The 20,136-nt window shown below is 44.5% G+C and overlaps 1 protein-coding gene across 11 annotated transcripts in view; it reads right to left on the bottom strand.

Annotated features, from left to right (window-relative positions):
* PPFIBP2 (PPFIA binding protein 2) overlaps positions 1–20,136 on the bottom strand; it is a 144,175-nt gene that overhangs the window by 80,831 nt on the left and 43,208 nt on the right. For all 11 annotated transcript variants that reach the window (XM_055095181.2, XM_003819108.5, XM_024930629.4 and 8 more), the window contains one exon: positions 11,117–11,331. In XM_055095181.2, the coding sequence (XP_054951156.2) occupies positions 11,117–11,331 (215 nt within the window). The remainder of the gene's footprint in view (positions 1–11,116; positions 11,332–20,136) is intronic.

Raw genomic sequence — 20,136 nt, 5'->3', positions numbered from 1 at the left:
GTTGTTTCCAAAAAAAAAGCAGCTCCAGTCTGGGTTCTTGGTCCTGCTGTGCGACGGGCCCAGCACAGAGCGTTTGCTGTCCTTGGCACTGGCGGTACCATCCATTAGAGACCAACTGCCGCAAACTCAGGGGAGTCTGGCCCTGGGCTGTTGGCCACCAGCCAGGGCACCCTGGGGGCCACATTCTGAACAGGGGCCAGGGCTGGAGGGTCCTGCCTCTCTGGCTGTCCCCCACTCTGGGCTACCTGCTTTACAAACCAAGGAGGTGGAAAGGTTGAGGTTGCTTCACATGCATTTCCATGAGACTCAGGGAGCAGTGCTGGGTAGACAGGGGCCTTGGAAAGGCTGGCGGAGACCTGGAGCTGCAGCTGTTTTCCTCCTTTCAGGGCAGGTCACATGCAGGCTCTCCAGGTGGCCCCTCCAGCACTCCCTAGATGCCACCCCCCACCTCCTCCTATTCCCATCTCCTTTGAGAGCTCCCCACTAAAAACAGCTTTTCTCCCTTCCCCAGCCCTTAATGTGTGGCCTTTGGCTATGGCTGATTATCAAAGTGGCCTTTGATGTGGGTGCGGTGGGAACTGTGGTTACACGCAAGGCCCCGAGCTCTGCTGTGGCAAAGGACTTGCAGATGCACAGCTTGTGACTGCCTGGGCCTTCCCAGTTCCCTTGGGGGTCACCTCCGGGGTTTCCTGGAACTCCCAGTCTGAAGAGCAGTCCTTCATGCCCCTCATGCCGCATGCCCCTCAGCATGGCTTCAATGTCCACCAGGGCCAGAAGCAGGGCCCAAAAGGGCAGAAACAATGCCTGGCAGCACAGTCCCCGGCAGGCTGGGCCAGCCCACAGAGATCACAGAGGCGGCAAGGAGGAGAGCTCTAGCCAGCAGCTGGCATAAGGGGAGGAGTAAATTCCTGGAGACACACCCAGGCAGAGGCCAGAAAGGAAAAGCAGGCTTTGCTGCCCATGCGCTGAGCTCTAGCCCCTTGCTCCTCACCTCTGGCCCTGCTCCACAGCACAGTGTGACCCACCCAGCCCAGGTTCCCTGCCCATGCTATGGCAGGATGTTGCCAAGGAAGAACATCTCTAAAGGTACAGGGGTCAGTAGGTTGGTTTTTCTCTGTCTAAAAGCCTGAACAAGTCAAATGAAGAAATTCATCCAGTTAATACACATTTTCCCCGCATCCAAGGCAAATGAAAAACTTCATGCCCTGGGTTAAGAATTATCATATGGTATGCAATATAGGTATATCTGGGACTCCAAGGAAGAGGAGGTAGACAAGCTGATTTGGGAGCTGGACAGGGAGAGGTGGCGCAAGGTCCCAGCCTCTACAGGATGGTGGAAAATTCTCCCCTCTCCTGGGAGGAGTGCAGTGCTCTTCCTTAGGTTCTGGTACAAGAGAGGAGAAAAGAGAAAAGAGAAAGGTGGCCAATGTGGCTGCTCTCATCAGCCTTGCTCACTCCCAGCTTACATAGAGCTGTGGCTCAGGTGTCCCTCTTCTATCCCTTCCTGAGCACCTAAATTCCCCTCTCTACTTCATCACTGACCTTGTCACACTGGACCACTCCTATTGCACCAGACTGTCAGAAGCGTGTCTGATTTCCAACTCACTTCTCCTACTTCCATGCCTACAATTCTTAGCACACAGTACGAATTTAAACATTTTTTGGATGAAAGAATAAGGCTCAAATGATAAGACTGGTAAAGTAAGACTAAAATTCTATGTGAAGGAAAGAGACTTGAAGGTCCGTTTCTCCAGGGTAAAGATGTTCGACACAAAGAGGAAAAGACGGGGCCCATTTCCTCTGTTAGCTCAACTCAATGTGTGATGAACAAACATGGGGGGTGCAGGGTAGGGGAGAGAAAGGGACAGAAAAGGGAGGAAGGGAGGGAAGAATCCAGATAAACTGCAGCTAAATTCTTGACATTTTTATGGCATTCTCAAGTAGCAAGTCTTATCTCAGCCTTGTTTTTCCTTAAACACCAAGTACATTTTACTTACATTGTAATTCAACTCAAAAATCACAAATTAACACCCCAAAAGACCTAGGAGCAGGTTGGCAGGAGGGAAAGGGGAAGGGCTGAGTGAAATGGGATGGATTCAGAAGCTAAGGCACCTCCTCGCTCACTCACCCCACCCCCAGGGGCAGCTGGGTCCCTGTCGTGGCTCCCTCATCACACTGGCCTGGCAAGGCAAACCCATGGCTGCACCACTGCCCTAGAAGTCCATCCTGTCCAGGGCACCTCACTTGATTTACAGATGGGATTCCAGGGATCAAATGAACCCCTAAATATGTTCGTCAAATATATAGAAAGTACTACTATTTGTATTCATAAATCTTTATCTGAAAAAGAGTTGTCAGATTATCAGAACAGTCCATGACTCCCAAAAGGCTAGAAGCCCAGCTTTTAATTGGCCGAGGTAGTTACTCCCAAAGGTCTAGGCTCCCCTTGTTATTGGGAGCTCGGGGGCCTGGGCTTCCTGCTCCCATTATACTGCTCCTGTGAGGTGGTGTCTCAGACTCACTGGACCCCTCTCTGAAGACAGAAGTCCTCAGGAAGCACAAAGGGTACACAAATACGGGTCACTACAGTGACCTAACAGTCCCGAAGGCCTTCCTAGAAGTACTTTGCTCATCTACAAACAGATTCATTACTGCCTGCAACATGCAGCAGCCAGCTGTGGGAAAAGGGCAGGAGACTGTGAGGCTGAGCATTCTGGGAGTAAAAACACAGCTAAGAGGCCAGGGTGGTCAGGTTTGCCGGGGAAAGTCACTGTAGCTTGCTCCACCCCTGTCCTAGGGTCTAGAAGAGAACCCCAGGATTGCCACCTACCTGGCTGGAATTCCAAGTACTTGAGGGAATGGCTGAAAAAAGGAGCTGAGGCCCCCTGAGGTGTTACTCCTGCTGCCTACCAGAAATCAGCAGCATCTTATCAGGCAGAACTGTAAACTGAGAGGAATCTCATGGTCACGTGCTGTTCCACTGACCTATCACCTACAGGCATCCTGGGCTCCGCTCAGCCCTGAGCCTTCACCTCTGGCCCGTAGGTGGCAGCTGCCAGGACACTCCCTCATAAATCCTCATAAGTCAGATGTAAACTTGTGTCCTTCAACAGACATGGTGCACAGTGGGCCCGCTGAGAAGGGGAGGCGGGGGAAGGGAGTGAAGCGTGCTGTGGAGGAAGTCCTGGCCACTGCAGCTCAAGCCTCCACAGAACACAAGCACGGAGAATGCACCTCCAAAATAGATCAGTACAAAGGTCGGCAGACTTTTCCTGTAAAGGGCCAGATGGCAAATATTTGGGTTTGGTGGGCCATATAGTCTATCTCATACTCAACTCTCCTATTTGCAGTGCAAAAGCAGCCACCGCCAATACCTAAACCAGTGTGTGGCTGTGTACTAGTAAAACTTTATTTATGGACACCAAAATGTGAATTTTATATTATTTTCCCATCTCAAAATATTCTTGTGATTTTTCTTCAGTCTTGAAAAATGTAAAAATCATTCTTAGCTGATGAGTGTAAGAAATATGCAGTGGGCTAACTGTGGGCCATGGTTTGCTAATCCCTGGGTTAGGACAGTGCTTCCCCATCCAGAATGAACTGCCTGGACCTGAGGGGGTTCTAGTAAACATGCAGATTCTGGTTCAGTAGATTGGGTATGGGGCCTGCTGTTGTGCACTGCTGACAAGCTCCCAGGTGATGCTCGTACTACTGGTCCCAGGACAACACTTGGAGGAGTAAGAAGTTAGGAAACCGCTTTCAAAAGTTCCTCAAGGCCAGGTATGGTGGCTCATGCCTGTATTCCCAGCACTTTCGGAGGCTGAGGTGGGCAGATCACCTGAGGTCAGGAGTTCAAGATCAGCCTCGTCAACCTGGTGAAACACTGTCTCTACGAAAAATACAAAAATTAGCTGGGCGTGGTGGTGCACAACTGCAATCCCAGCTAATCGGGAGGCTGAGGCAGGAGAATTGCTTGAACCTGGGAGGTGGAGATTGCAGTGAGCCAATATCACACTATTGCACTCCAGCCTGGGCAATAAGAGTAAAACTCTGTCTCAAAAAACAAAACAAAACAAAACAAACAAAACATTCTTCGAAACATAGATTACTAAAGAAACTTGCCTAGAAGCATAAATTCCCTGGAGCCTGCCTGCCCACTAGCAGGTATCTGAAAGGGCAGAAGGCTCTTGGTAGTGTATCTCTGGCAGGGTTTTCTTTTGTGGGTGGAGGGTAAGTGGGTGTCTACATGCTCAGACCTCAAGTTATGCTAACCTGGCAACATTGTCCACCACGGCCCCTGGGCCTGAAGCAGGAAATTTAGTGGGGAAGGATTTATTTGCTCTTTCACCAGTGTTTGCACATTCTTGGTCATTTATAAACATTGGTTCTTAGAGGCTGAAATAGTCTCTTTAGGTCAGGTCTGAAAGGAGCCGGATTGCTAGAATTTAGTAGGGTAAATTTACTTTGGGGGGCAGGGATCAAGATCCAGGAAAATTAAAACTGCTAAATTTGCAGTGGCTGAAGGCCCCCAGTCTTGGCTGCTGTGTCAGGAAAAGGGCATTCAAAATCCCCCAGGGGACAGGAAACTTCTCTAGGGCAGGGCATGACATAAACTGTGGGCTAGGAAATGCCTGCAGGAATAGAAAGGGCCAACCTACTAGCACCCCAGCAGAAGGCACTGCAGTCAAGAAGTCTGGAGAGGTCTCCCCACATCCACAGGGGAAGGTCAGGTCTATGCTCCCAGGACCAGCCCTGTCTCTTCTCCCCCACCCTGAACAGTGGAGCCCTCCCTTGACTGCCCTTTGTCCACTGTTTCTAAGGAAAATGGCAAAGAATTATCTTTGCCAGCTGACCCAGGTGCAGTTAAGCAGTTTCAATAATGAGAGGTGCTTATGTTCTCTTTGTCTGAAAAAGAAAAATTAAAAGCTGTTTTCTCATATGAAGCCCATGCTGACCTCATTCTTTGGGATTTCACTTCCCAGCATTTGTCCCTGACTCCCACCTAGTGGCTTCTTCCAGCACTGCACAGGGACAAAGAACCACCACTGGTGCCACCTGAGCCCGGCCCAGGAGCCCCTTGGGAGCTGAGCGCAGAAAGAAAGCATGGACACACCTACTCCTTTCTCATCTCTCACTCAAGTTCACACCTGTCACAGGGGAGGTAAGAAAACATGCTGGAAATCGGCTCACACAGGCTCTACTTTTTTTCTTGAAAAATAAGCACCAAATTTTCCCTCCTCTAAGATCCAGAGGAAAAGGTTTACCTACAAAACTCCTTCTGTAACTTTTCAAAATTGAAATGTTCAACACACACGTATCCTGACTATCTTTTGTTTTCCATTCTGGAGATACAGAAATGAATCCCATGGTAAAAAATTCAAGCTCACATTTTATAATTCATAAAACAGCTTTTTCTCTCCACCTTTTTTTTTTTTTTGCAACTCCTCTAGCTTTTCAATATGGTAAACAGATTTGCTTCTTCGACAGAATGAAAGATTGCAAGCTGAATCTGGCAGGAATGTATGGGCTTTGTTTGAGGAGCTGGGAGCTGAAGAAGCCGCCATCTGTGACAAGGTGGTTTGGAGCTGAGAAGGGGGGGTGGCTGTGCTCCCCAGCCTGGGTCTGGGTTTCTTTGTTTCTTGGGAAACTAGTTAAAAAGGTAACTGAGGGCACCTGAACTGACTGCTGGGCTATCAGAGGTGAGCACTTATCCCAGCTGGGGCCAGCAGAGGCTGCTCATTCAGGAGAGCAACTCTTCAGGTTTTTCAATATGGTAAACAGATTTGCCTCTCCACTGTTGAGATGTGGGCCTCCATCAAGCTCTAACATAAGGGCAGCAGTAAACTGAGAGGTTCCTAACCTGTCTTCACACTTTGGAACCCAAGAGGTCAAGACTGAGGGAGGCAAAGGCTGGTGCTTACAAAGAGATCACTCCATATAGCCCCCAGAACAAACTGCAGAATTGGAATGCTTGGCCAGATCTTGCAGACACTTTCAAACTCAGCTGTCATTTCCAGTAGGGAAACTGAGTCCCACAGAAGTGAAGAAGAGGCTCATGAGTGGTAGAGCCAGGGTAGAACCCTGGCCTTTTAACTCCTTCCTACCTTCCATACTCCCTCACCCTGGTTTAATCTGCTTTCACCTGCTCAAGCACACTGACCAGGACTCTTGAGACCTTGCAAAGAAAAGCCTGGGTTCCTGTTGGATGGCCAAGCCTACTCCATGTACCCCAGTTCCAGACAGGGCCTAGAGTACATACAGCCCTTCTGTGGGTTCTCTGCCAAGCACCACCCCTCACCCTGGAGCCTGAGCTCTTCCTTGACTTGCCTTCACTTTGCTGCTGGGTTTGCCTGCCCTTTCTCTGGCTTCATCTTGAAACTTCACCAAGAATCTCCTTGGCCCATACCCAATGTGTTAAACAGCAGAACAGACTGGCTGGCTGGTAGGAGATGAAGGGTGTACATAACATACTGTTAGAGAAGCACCCATGGCTACTTCATATGGAGACTCTGCTGGCTCTGGTATCTTCTGGGCATCACCCAAAGACCTGGGACACGAATCAACACTGTGTATCAGCCTAGGTCTACTCCTCCCAGCTAACTGGCTATCCCCAGCCCTGTAGAGCCCATCTGAATCTGACTGGCTATCCTGTCTAAGGTTTCCACCACCCAACCTAGCCAAAGAGCTATGCCACTAACCACCCAGCCAAGCCAAGCAGGTGTGGAGGGGTAGAGACACCCCTTTCAGACCATGGGAAAGCCCCACTCAAGGCACAGCCAAAATCCTGGAAGTGGTCACAGTTGTACCGGGTCCTTCTTGCCTGGGCCAGGTACCACATGCCAGGGCCACTGATGATTACATGCCAGCATATGCCAGGGCCACTGATGAGCACTGCTTCCCTTTCTGGGCTTCAGGACCACCTGTGGGGTTCTGGGGCACCTGAACTGAAATAACCACACCCTCCTGAGGGCATCATCCTACATTTCACCATAGTAAACAGAGAAGGAGGAGGCTGCCCCTTTTCTAGAACTCAGCTCTGTTCCCATCACAAAAGAGCTGCCTCAGCCTTCCAGCCAGGGCCTCAGCTTCATCCTCCATGAACACTGACCCTGAGCTTGGCTGTGTCTTCCAGTTGTAAAGGACCACCTTCCCATCTCCTGAGGGTAACACTGCTCTGCTGCACCACAGGCAGGACAGCCTCCCTGATGCTTCCTCTGCAGGCCAGGTCCCAGCCCATCTTAGACCCCAAGACACCCTCTATACAAGGTCCTCATTCACCAACTTTCCAGAGGAAATACTGCTCCTAGACCAAGGGAATCCAAGCCCTTTGTTCCTTGCCCCACTGAGGCCCCAGAGGGTATCCCCATTAAGAAAGCCTTGCACATGCCCTTCTAGGCCCAGAGCCCACTTCTCCTCATTATACTTACCAAGGAGCAGGATGCTAGTTTAGACCCCAGAGCATGGGAAACTCACTTAACCCAGTGCCACTGACTCCTGGGCAGGTCTGCTCCACTTGGGCTTTAGAACTAGTCGGCTCTGTTTTATACCCATCTCCAGGCAAAGTCCTGGCCAACAGCACTCCTACTGCTGCCAACTGTGCTGGCCCAGCTGTGCTTTAGCTCTGCCAGGACCCAGAAGAAGAGGAACCAGCCCTACCACAAAGAAACAGCTACCCAATAGGAGGCACTAGGACTAGGAGTGCCCTTTTCATGTAAGACATAGAGAGCCCAGGACTAGTCTGCTATTTTTCCTATTCTAACTATGGACCACTCCTCCACATCTACCCCTGCTTCTCAGCAGCCCATTCTTCTGGTGGACCACAGATGCTCCAGTGCCAGAAGATCTGCAGTCCCAGATGAGCAGCAGCAGTACAAGATACATTTCCCACTATGTAATCCCTCCCCTCTGCTAACAGTTGATTCACTCTGGGGTAGACACTGGACCTAAGGTGTGCATCCATAGCTTGTGAATAAATTAAAAGTCTTTAATGCCTATTTCTTTTACACTTAACGCTTCTTCATTGATCTGGAGGACTTCGCTCAAAAATAATTAACTGGGTCAATCAGATCCTTTTCCTTAGAAACTTGAGTTTAAAAAGAAAACAGATTGAGAAAACACGGAAAGAATTTGTCAGCCAACAAGAGTAAACTCAAACCTAACAGAAGTTTGTGGCAGTCACTCTGAGCTGTCTTCCTGAGGGCCACTCACTTTCCCCCACTCTATTATCATTCTTTTCTGACAAAGGCCACCTCCCTCTATGGCAGGTGGAAGTGCCAATACTTGCTTTCCCAGCCTCCCTTGCAGCTAGGGTATGCACAGGTGAACAAATTCTGGCCACTGCAGCTAAATGGGAAGTCTGCTAGGGGGTTGCAGAGAGTTTCCCTCCTGATTAAAAACAACAAAAACATACTAAATAAATGATTCTCTACCTCTACACAGTTTTATGTTGTGTCTTGTAAGGACATGTTGCCTGCAGTTCTAGTGGCCATCTTGCGACTGTTATGGGATGTGCCTGAGCAAAAACCACCCCTTGAGGATGGCAAAGCAAAAAGATGGGAAGAACCAGTACCCATGAGGTCACTCAGAGCCACTTATTTAACCCTGGGACTGTCTGTCTTCCGGACATCTTGTTAGTGGTCTATCTTGTTATTGTTTACATCATTTTACTGGAAAAAGTATCCCAACTGATATAGATGTCACGAGGCAGAGTTGGACCATGTCAGGCCAGTGTCATGGCCAAGCAGGAACTCTAGGTGTGAACAATGCCAATGTGTCTACAGAGGAGAAGGGAGCAAATATGCAAGGGATGCACAGACATCATGCATGAGAAGGCGCTGGGCAGTGCTGCCTAATCCTTCAAACCATCTTACTGGTTCCAATTCCAATCCTAACCCACATGGGACTTTAAAAAAATAATTCAACTGAGTCTCCAGGGTTGAACGCAGCGCTTCTTAAACTTTAATGTGCTTACGAGTCACCTGGAGATGGTTCAGCAAGTGTGAGATGGGGGCCCATAGTCTGCATTTTTCACAAGCTACTAGGGGATAAGAAAGCTGCTGAGCCACAGACCAAAATTTGAGCAGCAACAACTTCTAACTAAAAGTGTCAATCTAAAGCATTTGATGAGTTTGCTCACCAGTCTGAATTCTATTTCCATACAGATTAAGACCTTGTGTGGAATGTGGATGTGCTGATCATAAAATGACTTTAGGTCTGCAAGATCTAAAATACAGACAGGCTATCTCTGTCCAGAATAAAAACCTTAACATACAGCCCTTACAATTTGGAATGTTTATATGAACTTCTGACCCCCTAAAAGTACTTGCTTCGCCATTCATAGGTTAGTGATGGCCATAATTACTCTAGAAGATTTATGAATGCAATCACTTTTAGAGAAATCTCTTCAAAGGAAGGCATTCCCTAAACCATTGTAAATAACCACAAGACAAAACTGCAAATCTGAATGCAAGCTGTTTTCTACCATGCATCTTGAAAAAACCAACAACAATGTCAACTGCCTTTGGATCAAAAATATTTTGAATAAATTTCCAAAAACTGTTTTAAAAGTTAGATTCATTGTTTATACCAAATGCTAAAAAATATTGTTGATGGATTGGAGTTAACCATAAAATAAAAATCAAACCATAAACTTACTAGAGGATACAGGTGAACAGTTATCTGTTCTGAGGTTGGGAAAGGCGTTGCTAGGGCCAAAAGGAAAACAAGAAAACAAAATAGGAAAGACTGATAGAGTGAAGTACAGTTGTTTAAAATTCTGTGTCTCAAAAAGCACCTAAACATTATTTAAAAACAGAGTGAGGAAAATATATGCTACAAATAAAGCAAATGGCTAATAAAAGGTCATTCAAATAGATAAGAAAAACACTAAAATCCTAATAGAAAACAACAGCATAGACTACGAATAGACTAGAGTGGGAGAGGTGCACCCAAGAGGCTCAAGGTGATTTCTGGGTGTATAGGGAAAAATATTGGAACTATTTTTTAACCTATCCTTTAAAACTCTATTTTGGTGAGCAGTGGATACCCTAAATACCCTGACTGACTTGATCACTATGTGTTATATACATGTAACGAAATTTCACATGTACCCCCACAAATTTGTACAAATAAAAAACTTTAAAATTCTGTTTTGTGGTATTTTTATAATTTAGGTATATTAGTGAAATACTGGCCAGGTGCAGTGGCTCACGCTTATAATCCTAGCACTTTTGGGAGGCCAAGGTGGGTGGATTGTTTGAGCCAAGATTTCAAGACTAACCTGGACAACATAGGGAAACCCCATCTCCACACACACAAATTTTTTTTTTAATTAGCCAGGTGTGGCTTGCACTTCTGCAGAGGTGGTAGACTTCTGGGAGCAAGAGTTGGGAGAATTCCCTTGAGCCTGGGAGGTCGAGGCTGCAGTGAGCCATGATCAAGCCACACTGCACTCCAGCCTGGGTGACAGAGCAAGACCCTGTCTCAAAAATAAAATGCTGCATGTGAATATGTATATGGGAAATGCATTCTTTTTCCAGATACAGGATATAGAATCAAAAGTTTAGAGACCATACAGAGGAATACGAATAAACTAGTTTTCAAAAGTTTAGCCTTTTTACCAAAGAAATGCAAAAATAAGAAAATATTTCCTCCTAAGAAATTTGTCAAGCTTTTTTTTAAAATCAATGAGGTAACCAGTCTTTTGTTTGTGCTAAGAAACAAGGGGTAGTGGGATCTAGCCGAGGGGAGAGACACCAGCCAGGGATTAGAACTCAATAAGCAGTACATGTAATTCGAGGGTGTGTGTGTGTGTGTGTGTGTGTGTGTGTGTGTGTGTGTGTGTGAAATCTTAAATGTTTGCCCTTCTCTGGCCCTGGATTTCCTCAGGAGAGGCCAACTGTGGACCATGGAAGGGCAGAGGGCATAGCTTAAGTCGCTTGACTGGGCTCTATACTCCTTGATAAGAAGGGCCACCCTGCAGCGTTGGCCAAAGTGGGATGGAAGAAAAGGCTGGAAGGTATACAGATGAGTCAACAGCTCCAGTCAGCAGTGGCACTCCATGGGCTGCACCATTACATTCCCCAGTGGTTCCCAATCAGGCCACGGGACTACTCACCAAGCTCTCTTCAAACCATTCCTTTATGTAGGCAGCTGTTGGGCCAGGGATCTGGCTCAGGAGGGCTGCTCTCTCCTGAGGAAGCTCCAGCATCTCCAAGGCCAGCCTCAAGTCCTCGATGAGATGGAGCACCGGTAAGGGGTTCATGTAGGAGGCCGGGGAAGCCAGTCCAGGCTCACAAGTACCATCACTAAGATCTGCACCTGTTTTAGTGCCTGCAATGAGAGAGAGGTGGAAACTGAGTAAGAAGGGTGGACACCATAGGCAAGGTACTAGTAAAGAGCAAAGGTGGTGAAAAAAAAGGTGAAAGGGACAGATAAGAAGCTGGGAGTGAGCTGGGCATGGTGGTGCATGCCTGTAGTCTCAGCTACTTGGGAGGCTGAAGCAGGAGGATCACTTGAGTCTAGGAGTTCCAGGCTGTAGTGCACAATATCTGGCTTGAGAATAGTCACTACTCTCCAGCCTGGGCAACAGAGTGAGACCCCATCTTTAAATAAAGAAATGTGGAAGGCCACCTGGACCCCAGCTGAATCACTCACAATGTAAACTTTCCAGAAATCATTTTTATCTAATCTCGGGCTGGACAGTGTAAAAATAGGCATACAGAGGTGGATGACTGTACCCTTTGGGACTGATGTATGAAGCTCACACAGTTAGACAACTGGGAAAGCACAGCCAGTCCTCACTAGGGACCATAAACTACAGTTTAGACAGTAAGATCTCATTCTTCAGCTTTTAGAATTTTTTTCTTTATATTAAAGTCATAGATTACACAGTTGGCCACCAGAGATTCTTCCATTCCTGTGTGTGCATTCCACTCCTCTGATAAAGGGATGGATCTTGACTCTGGGCTGGCCTGGTGACTTTCTCAGATCAACAGAAAGCAGTGGAAGTGACTCTGTACCAGCTCTGGGCCTGGGCCTTAAGAGGTCTAACAGGTTCCACTCTTTCTCTCTTTGACCCTAAACTGCCATGTAACAAAGCCCAGTTACCAGGCTAGAAAGACAGCCCCACCTTTCTTGGCCCTCCCAGCTGTGGTGACAGACATGTTAATGAAGCCATCTGGGATCTTCCAAGCCCCCATGAGCCACCCCAACTGACACCAAGTGGAACAGGGAGGAGACACACCTGCAGAGTGCTACTCAAATCATGAAATTACAAAGAAACGATGGTAGTTTCAAGCCACTATGTTTGGGTTGGCTTATCCCACAGCAATAGATGACAATTACTGTATTCATTTTGGTGAGGGTTTAGTGAACTGGAATCTTTCTGGATCTTCCCAGTTGGGAGATCTTTATATCCCCTATATATCTCTATATGCTCTCAAATTTGTATTATTATTATATATATCCATACCTCATCTCCTTATTGTGGGCTGTGGAGTCTGAGAGAGAGTCCATGTTACATTTAACTGAGTTCCCAGCATCATGCACTCTACCCAGTAGACACTGAAAAGGAATCTGACGAAATGCCTGCACATATACCTGAATGAGTATCTAGAGAGAGAGTGCTTCAATGTCCTCAGAGATCTGGTATATTGGGTCAGCTCTTTCTAATTTGATATGCCCCAAATTCAACTGTTCCACCATTCTTTTTTTTTTTTTTTTTTTTTTGAGACGGAGTCTTGCTCTGTCGCCCAGGCTGGAGTGCAGTGGTGCAATCTCGGCTCACTGCAAGCTCCGCCTCCCAGGTTCATGCCATTCTCCTGCCTCAGCCTCCCGAGTAGCTGGGACTACAGGTGCCCGCCACCACGCCTGGCTAATTTTTTTATATTTTTTAGTAGAGATGGGGTTTCACTGTGTTAGCCAGGATGGTCTCAATCTCCTGACCTCATGATCCACCCAAATTGGCCTACCAAAGTGCTGGGATTACAGGCGTGAGCCACTGTGCCTGGCCTGTTCCACCATTCTTACACCTATTTAACAACAGCAGCAGCAGCAAAAGTCTCCTTTCCATAAGTTCAGTGATACATTTTTCAAATCAAAACTGGGGCAACAGTCTAACAAAGGAAGTCTGTGCTCCTTTCAGCAGTAAGAAACACTTTAGAAAATATGGTTTAGGTGGTGGAATTTCTAGGGCATTTGGATTATTTATAAGGCCAACCAGATGAAAGATTTGAAATTAGGACTCTACTGGAAAATGTGAGCTTGGGGCCACCGCATCCATGGTATGCTGCAGGCCTGACATCCAATTCCAGGTCCCTTTACTCTTCTCAGAGCCAACCTCCTCCTTGCCAGGCAGAAATCCACACAGATGGAAACAATTACCATTTGATTGCCAGTTTGCTTTCTGAAAATGCATGATACAGGGAATCATGGATCACCATCCACAAACAAGTCAGAGGCTCTGGGGAGCCAGGAAACTGCCCAATTACCCACCACTGTGATGTGTGCTCAGCACTTTCTGGCTCCTACAAATCCAATTAAGAGTGGACTTGGAACAGCCACAGCCAAACTTCAGGGAAGAAAACGGACAGAAGCAGAGCAAGACCTCCAGTCTCCAAACCATTGCTGAGTAATCTCCATTCTGTACACATGAATTCTAAACACGTAGCCATCCAGTTTCATTTTAAGTATTTCATAAATGTGGGAAGAGTGAGTCAGGCTAAAAGGTGGATGGAAGATCTGGGTTTTCATTAACTTTATATCACTGTGTGGCCTTGGAAAAGTCTCTTCCTTTCTCTGTGACCCTCTCTGCCCTAAAGCTTTGGGATTCTTTCCTACTATTCAGAGTATGCGTGTGTACATGTATGTGAGTACATGTATATCTGTGCCAAGTTTTACAGGCATATGTGTGTGTATATATATATAAAACTGTAATTTCTATTTCTTTGAAACTTATATTTCTTTTATTACTTTATCAAAACCAATAGTCAATAAATACTAGATGAGGGAAGTGAAAAGATAAATATTTTGTCCCTGAGCTAGTTGTAATGACAGTGACAGAAAAGCCTCAGATGACAAACGCCACTTGACTTTAAATTTAAGAATCAGATAAGGTTACAGGGCAGAAAACTAAGGGAAGAAGAAACTTCCAGATGCCACCATGGGGCTTTGGGATGTAAATGACAAAATGATATTAAATAAACATCTATACAAAGGGAGATACAATTCTAAATTTCCTCTCAGAGGAAGAGTTTGATAATCGGCCTCCAAGAAGCCGTCAGTGACCCATTCCTCTTAATATTCGTAATTTGTGGATATTATATCACGGTTGCTCTATGTCACCAGTAGAATATGACAGAAATGATAGGATATGACAGGAATGTCACTTCCAAGGCTAGGTTATAAAGAGCACTGTGACTCCTTCTGCTTTATTGTATCAGGCCACTCACTCTGGGGGAAGGCTGCTGCCATGTTATAAGGACACTCAATCATCCCTGTGGAAAAGTCCATATAGTGAGGAAATATGGCTACCTGTCAGCAGACATCAAGGAACTAAGCCCTTCTACCAATGGCCATATGAGTGAGCCACTGTGGAAGGGATCCTCCAGCCCAGGTGTTCCCAACCCTAGCCACAGACTGGTACCAGTCCATGGCCTGTTAGGAACTGGGCTGCACAGCAGGAGGTGAGCAGTGGGCCAATGAGCATTACGCCTGAGCTCCGCCTCCTGTCAGATCACTGGTGGCGTTAGATTCTCATAGGTGTGTGAACCCTATTGTGAACTGTGCATGCGAGGGATCTAGGTTGCTCACTCCTTATGAGAATCTAACAAATGCCTGGTGATCTGAGGTAGAACAGTTTCATCCTGAAACTTTCCCCCGACTCCCCAGGTCCATGGAAAAACTGTCTTCGACAAAACTGTTCCCTGGTGCAGCCTGGACTGCTGTTCCAGCCCCAGAAAAGCCTTCAGATGACTGTAGCCCCAGCTAATATCTTAACTATAACTCTTTAAAAGACCTAAGCCAGAACCACCCAACTAAACCACTCCTGAATTCCTGGCAGATAGAAACAGATGATAAATGTTTATTATTGTATGATGTTATGTTTGGGATAATTTATGTTACACAGTAAAATAACTAACCAATAAAAATAGCTGAGAATATTCTGAGAAGTACAATCAAGAGGCACTTGCCATACACTGCTAAAATATGTGGCTAGAATTATCCTCACAGAAAAAAATAAGATCTTTATTATACACCATACACAAAAATAAAATTTAGACAGACGAAGATTATACACTTAAAAAACTGAACTAGAAATACAAAGAGAAGATAGGTCAAAACTGAGTGAGAGGAAGATTTTATAGGCACAAGAGCAATTGAGCAAGACATAAAAGAACAATAAACCTGACTACATAAAATTAACTTCTGGAATATTAAAAACAAAATTAAAAGACAAATTATAGCCTGAAAAACCTACTTGTAGGCCAGGCATGGTGGCTCACGCCTGTAATCCTAGTACTTTGGGAGGCCGAGGCAGGCAGATCACCTGAGGTCAGGAGTTCGAGATGGGCCTGGCCAACATGGCGAAACCCCTTCTCTACTAAAAATACAAAAATTAGCCAAGCATGGTGGCAGGCCCCTGTAATCCCAGCTACTTAAGGCTGAGGCAGGAAAATCACTTGAACCTGGGAGGCAGAGGTTGCAGTGAGCTGAGATTGTGCCATTGCACTCCAGCCTGGGCAACAAGAACAAAACTCTGTCTCAAAACAAACAAACAAACAAACAAACCTACTCGTATCAATTACAACAAAAGCTCAGTATAGCCTTCATACAAAAAGAGACCTAATCTATCAATAAGAAAAAGTCCCCAATCCACTTCTCACACACAAAATAGGCACAAGGTTCTTATATGGGCAATTCTGGAATTAAAAAACAGAAGTAAAATTTAAAAATATGGAAAGAAAATGTTTTTGCATTGGTAAATAGAACATTTAAAAATGATATTCAATTTTCACCTACGTAAATTTTGAAAATGCAAATGCAATGATAATTAATGTTGGCAAGCTCATATGCAGTTCATAAGGGTACCCTCATACACTGTTAATAGACACAAAGACTGGCCTAATTTTTCTGAAAAGCAATTTGGCAAGATACAGGAAAAATATTCATGCCTTTTGACCTAGCAAGTCCAATTCTAGAAAGTTAAGCTAAGGAAATATAACCAGACACGTAGTCAAAGATTAATACATAAGAATAATCTCAGCAGCATCTTAATTTTCAAAAAGTAGGGGAAAAATCCTCCCCAAATTGGTGAATGTTTAAATAACTTCTGAAAGAAAGAATATGATTCATATAGCTATATAAAAAACAATTATCTAAAGACTCAGTAACATGGGGAAATACTTGCCTTATTCAGTAAAACAATTATATGTATATGGTATATATATATACAGAGAAATACCCAAATGTTGACAATATTAATTTTCATTACTTTTATAACAATTTGTTTTAAACTTTAAATTTGTTGACTATAAGTGGGAGATTCAAGTTTGACATTTAGTTTGCACAGGGACTCTAGGTTCTCTTGTTCTTTGAAAGTCCCCACAGGATGCTAGACAATATGGAAGAATTCAGGCCTTTATTTGGGCAGGAAATTAAGTGAGTAAACCCAGACAGGTTTCTTCCTTGTGCTGTTGATTAGCTTTCCCTCGCTCTATAATTGCATTAGTGAAAGGGGGAAAAACCTGGTAGTATTTTCACAGAACAATCATTTCAGAAAATCTCAGAGCAGGCCTCTTGGTAAGCTAGCCATGTGCTGCTTAAGGGGGAACCTTCTGGAAACAGGACATACTCAACTGCCAGGAGTCCCCCTTATCCACAATGAACAAACAGAAAAGCTGAAAAAGATAACACTCTTATTTTATTTTATTTTTTAACATGGAGCCAAGCTTGAAAGACAGTAAAAACCTTGGGTACCAGAAACAAAGAGTGAACTCAACAGTGAAATTAATTCAAGCTGACTCTAGAGTAGCCCAGGGGCAAAATACCCAGATATAGGGAGGAACCGAGATTGGGGCTTGAGGTTTTAATGCCTCCAGTGAAAGCAGTAAGTTGAAAGTGAGACCCCTATAGAAAGAAAGTACCCCAAAGTATTGCCTATTTCATAAACGGATCTGAGAAAATTCACCCAACGGCAGGGAAGCTTGCAGTATGCTAAGTAACCCCCTAGGTGTTTATAATACCACACATATACACCCTGCCTCACCCCCAGTGAGACATCAAGCCTACAGGCCTCTGCATACCACTGGTATAGTGCCTAATTTCTACTATGCACTGACTACCGAAATCCCAAACCAGAAATCAACACACATGCACACAAAATGGTCCAGAATAGTGCAACACCTAAAGCCCAGCATTAGCAATTGCAAAATCTCCCAGGAGGCTCATTTCCACACTCCACACACATTTCCCGCAATTACCTCCTGTAAAAAAATTACAACCACAGTGGGAAACAAATCAACATAGAAAACAAATAAAAAAAATGTGTGCCCTAAAACCTGGGATTAACAGGAAAATTTAGAAGACACCATAAACCACTAATGCTGGATATGCCTAAATATAAGGCAAGATTTGCCCCCCAGATTTCTCAGAAAAGGGTAATTCAACTTACAGTCAAGCCTAAAGTTTCTCTTTGGGGCATTCTATTGATTTCATTTTGAGCAACAAAGCAGTATTTAGAGTAGCACAAATATTTTCAACTTTCAATGCACATTGAAGTCACCTGAGCGGTTTTACAAACTCCAGATGCCTGGGCCCTCCTCCAGGGATTCTAATTTAATTGGTCTGAGGTGTGACCTGGGGTAATAAAAAGTTTCCCAGGTGATACTAAAATGATGCTTAAGCTGAAACCATGCCACTAGCAGATCACCTCAATGAAGTCTAGCTTTGATGGTTATAGAGGTCACCTGAGAATTTTTATTTTAAGGAGCAAAACCAAAATTTAATGAAGATTTAATAATTATTTTTGAGGATAAGACCACATACAATGCAAGTGTTACAGGATTTCATTGAAAGCCTTTCTTTCTTTCTTTTTTTTTTTTTTTTGAGACAGAGTTGCTCTGTTACCCAGGCTGGAGTGCAGTGGCGTGATCTCAGCTCACTGCAACCTCCGCCTCCCAGGTTCCAGCAATTCTCCTGCCTCAGCCTCCCGAGTAGGTGGGAGTACAGGCACGCACCACCACGCCTGGCTAATTTTTGTATTTTTTTAGTAGAGACGGGGTTTTGCCATATTGCCCAGGCTGGTCTCGAACTCCTGACCTCGTGATCTGCCTGCCTCAGCCTCCCAAAGTGCTGGGATATAGGCGTGAGCCACCGCAACCGGCTGAAAGCCTTTTAATGATCGCTTTCGAAAGCACATAGGGATGTATGTGGTAGTGACGGGGGTTGTTCAGATATTTTGTTCTCCTCTACTTGCATTCATAGTAGGCTTACAGTTCTGTCCCTTGAAGTCACTCATGGTCACATAACTTCCTTTGGCCAATAAACAGAAACTATGTGTATCACTGTGGGAGAAAGTCTAAGAGCCATTACACAATTCCTCATATCTCTTCCACCTGCCCTGACTTCTGGCAATAGTGGAGACTCAATCAGTCTGTGTTCAAGTGAAGATGACAAGGACCAGAGCTCTTGGCAGATCTCAGGGAACTTGCAATGTGTACAAGAAATAAACCTTTGTGTTTCAAACTACTGACATTTGAGTAGTTTCTCACTGCAATATAACTTAGCCTATCTTCATTTGTGCAAAATATATATTTTGTGTAATTAAGACATATAGACAAGATAAACTTTTAAAGTCTAATCTTTTACCATGTAAATGGAGTTCTTTGGCATGAGATGAAATAGCTGATGACAGCATCATATGTGAATTTTTAAAGTGTTGTATTTAAAACAAATTCCAAGTAAGGATGGTGTGTTCTAAAACCTTGCCACTTAAAAGTGGGGTCCACGTGAGTAGCAATAGCAAAACCTGAGAGTTCATTAGAAATACAGTCTCGGATCCCATCCCAGACCTACAAATATGAATCTGCATCCCCAAATGCTCTACAACTGCTCTAGAATGCTAGGATTATTCAAAAAGAGCGCTCAAAATGATAGAAACAAAGATAAATATAAAAAGCTTGAATAAAATTATTTCATCAGATGCGCCAGTGATGGGAATGGTGGTGGGCACCTGTAATCCCAATTACTCAGGAGGCTGAGAATTGCTTGAACCCAGGAGATGGAGGTTTCAGTGAGCCAAGATTATGCCACTGTACTCCAGCCTGGGCAACAGAGCAAGACTCTGTCTCAAAAAAAAAAAAAAAAAAGTGCTATTGAGACAAGAAGTTCATAAATTAACATATTATTTTGAATTATTGAAAGCCTTTTAATTAGTGCTTAAACATGTAACTAAATCAACACACTAATATGAGTAAATATTTTGTCTATTTGGGAATATTTGGGCATATGTCATATGTTTTACATAATTAAAGGAAGAAATAAAAACCTTAAAGAAAAGGAAAGCATGATTTTAAAAAATAGGAAAATCTGAAAAAAAATACAAACCAAAATAAAGAATGCAGCCAAGCAAATTAAAAATTAAGTGAACAGGTTAAATAGCAGACGAGAGAATTATTGGAGAGGAAGATAGATTTGAAGAATGCTGCAAACAGAGACACAAGTGAAAAATATAAAAGAGGAGTTAGGAAGCATGGAATTAAAAAAGGATGACAAGGTCCAACACAATTCTTCAGGAATTCCAGAAGAATAGAGAGGATGAAGCAGAGACAACAAAGAAAATGGCTATGAATTTTTCAGAATGGAAAACTTGAGTCCTCTCAGCTTAAAGACACTCACTGAGTCCCAAGAATGATACATCAAAACAAATCCACCCAAGAAACAACACAGTGAAACTGAAGAACACCAAAGATAAATAAGTTTAAAAACAACCAGACAGAAGACAGATACAGATTGCCAGACTTCTCATTAGCAATAAATCCCTGTGACCACAAAATAATACCTATGGATAGTGACCAACCTACAAGCCTGTACAAGATAAACTATCATTCAAGATTATGAACATTTAAGGACATTTTT

The sequence above is a fragment of the Pan paniscus genome, chromosome 9 (assembly GCF_029289425.2).
Source record: "Pan paniscus chromosome 9, NHGRI_mPanPan1-v2.0_pri, whole genome shotgun sequence".
NCBI lineage: Eukaryota > Metazoa > Chordata > Mammalia > Primates > Hominidae > Pan > Pan paniscus.
The sequence above is the reverse complement of the archived record's forward strand: the minus strand, read 5'-3'. Positions and strand labels throughout refer to the sequence as shown.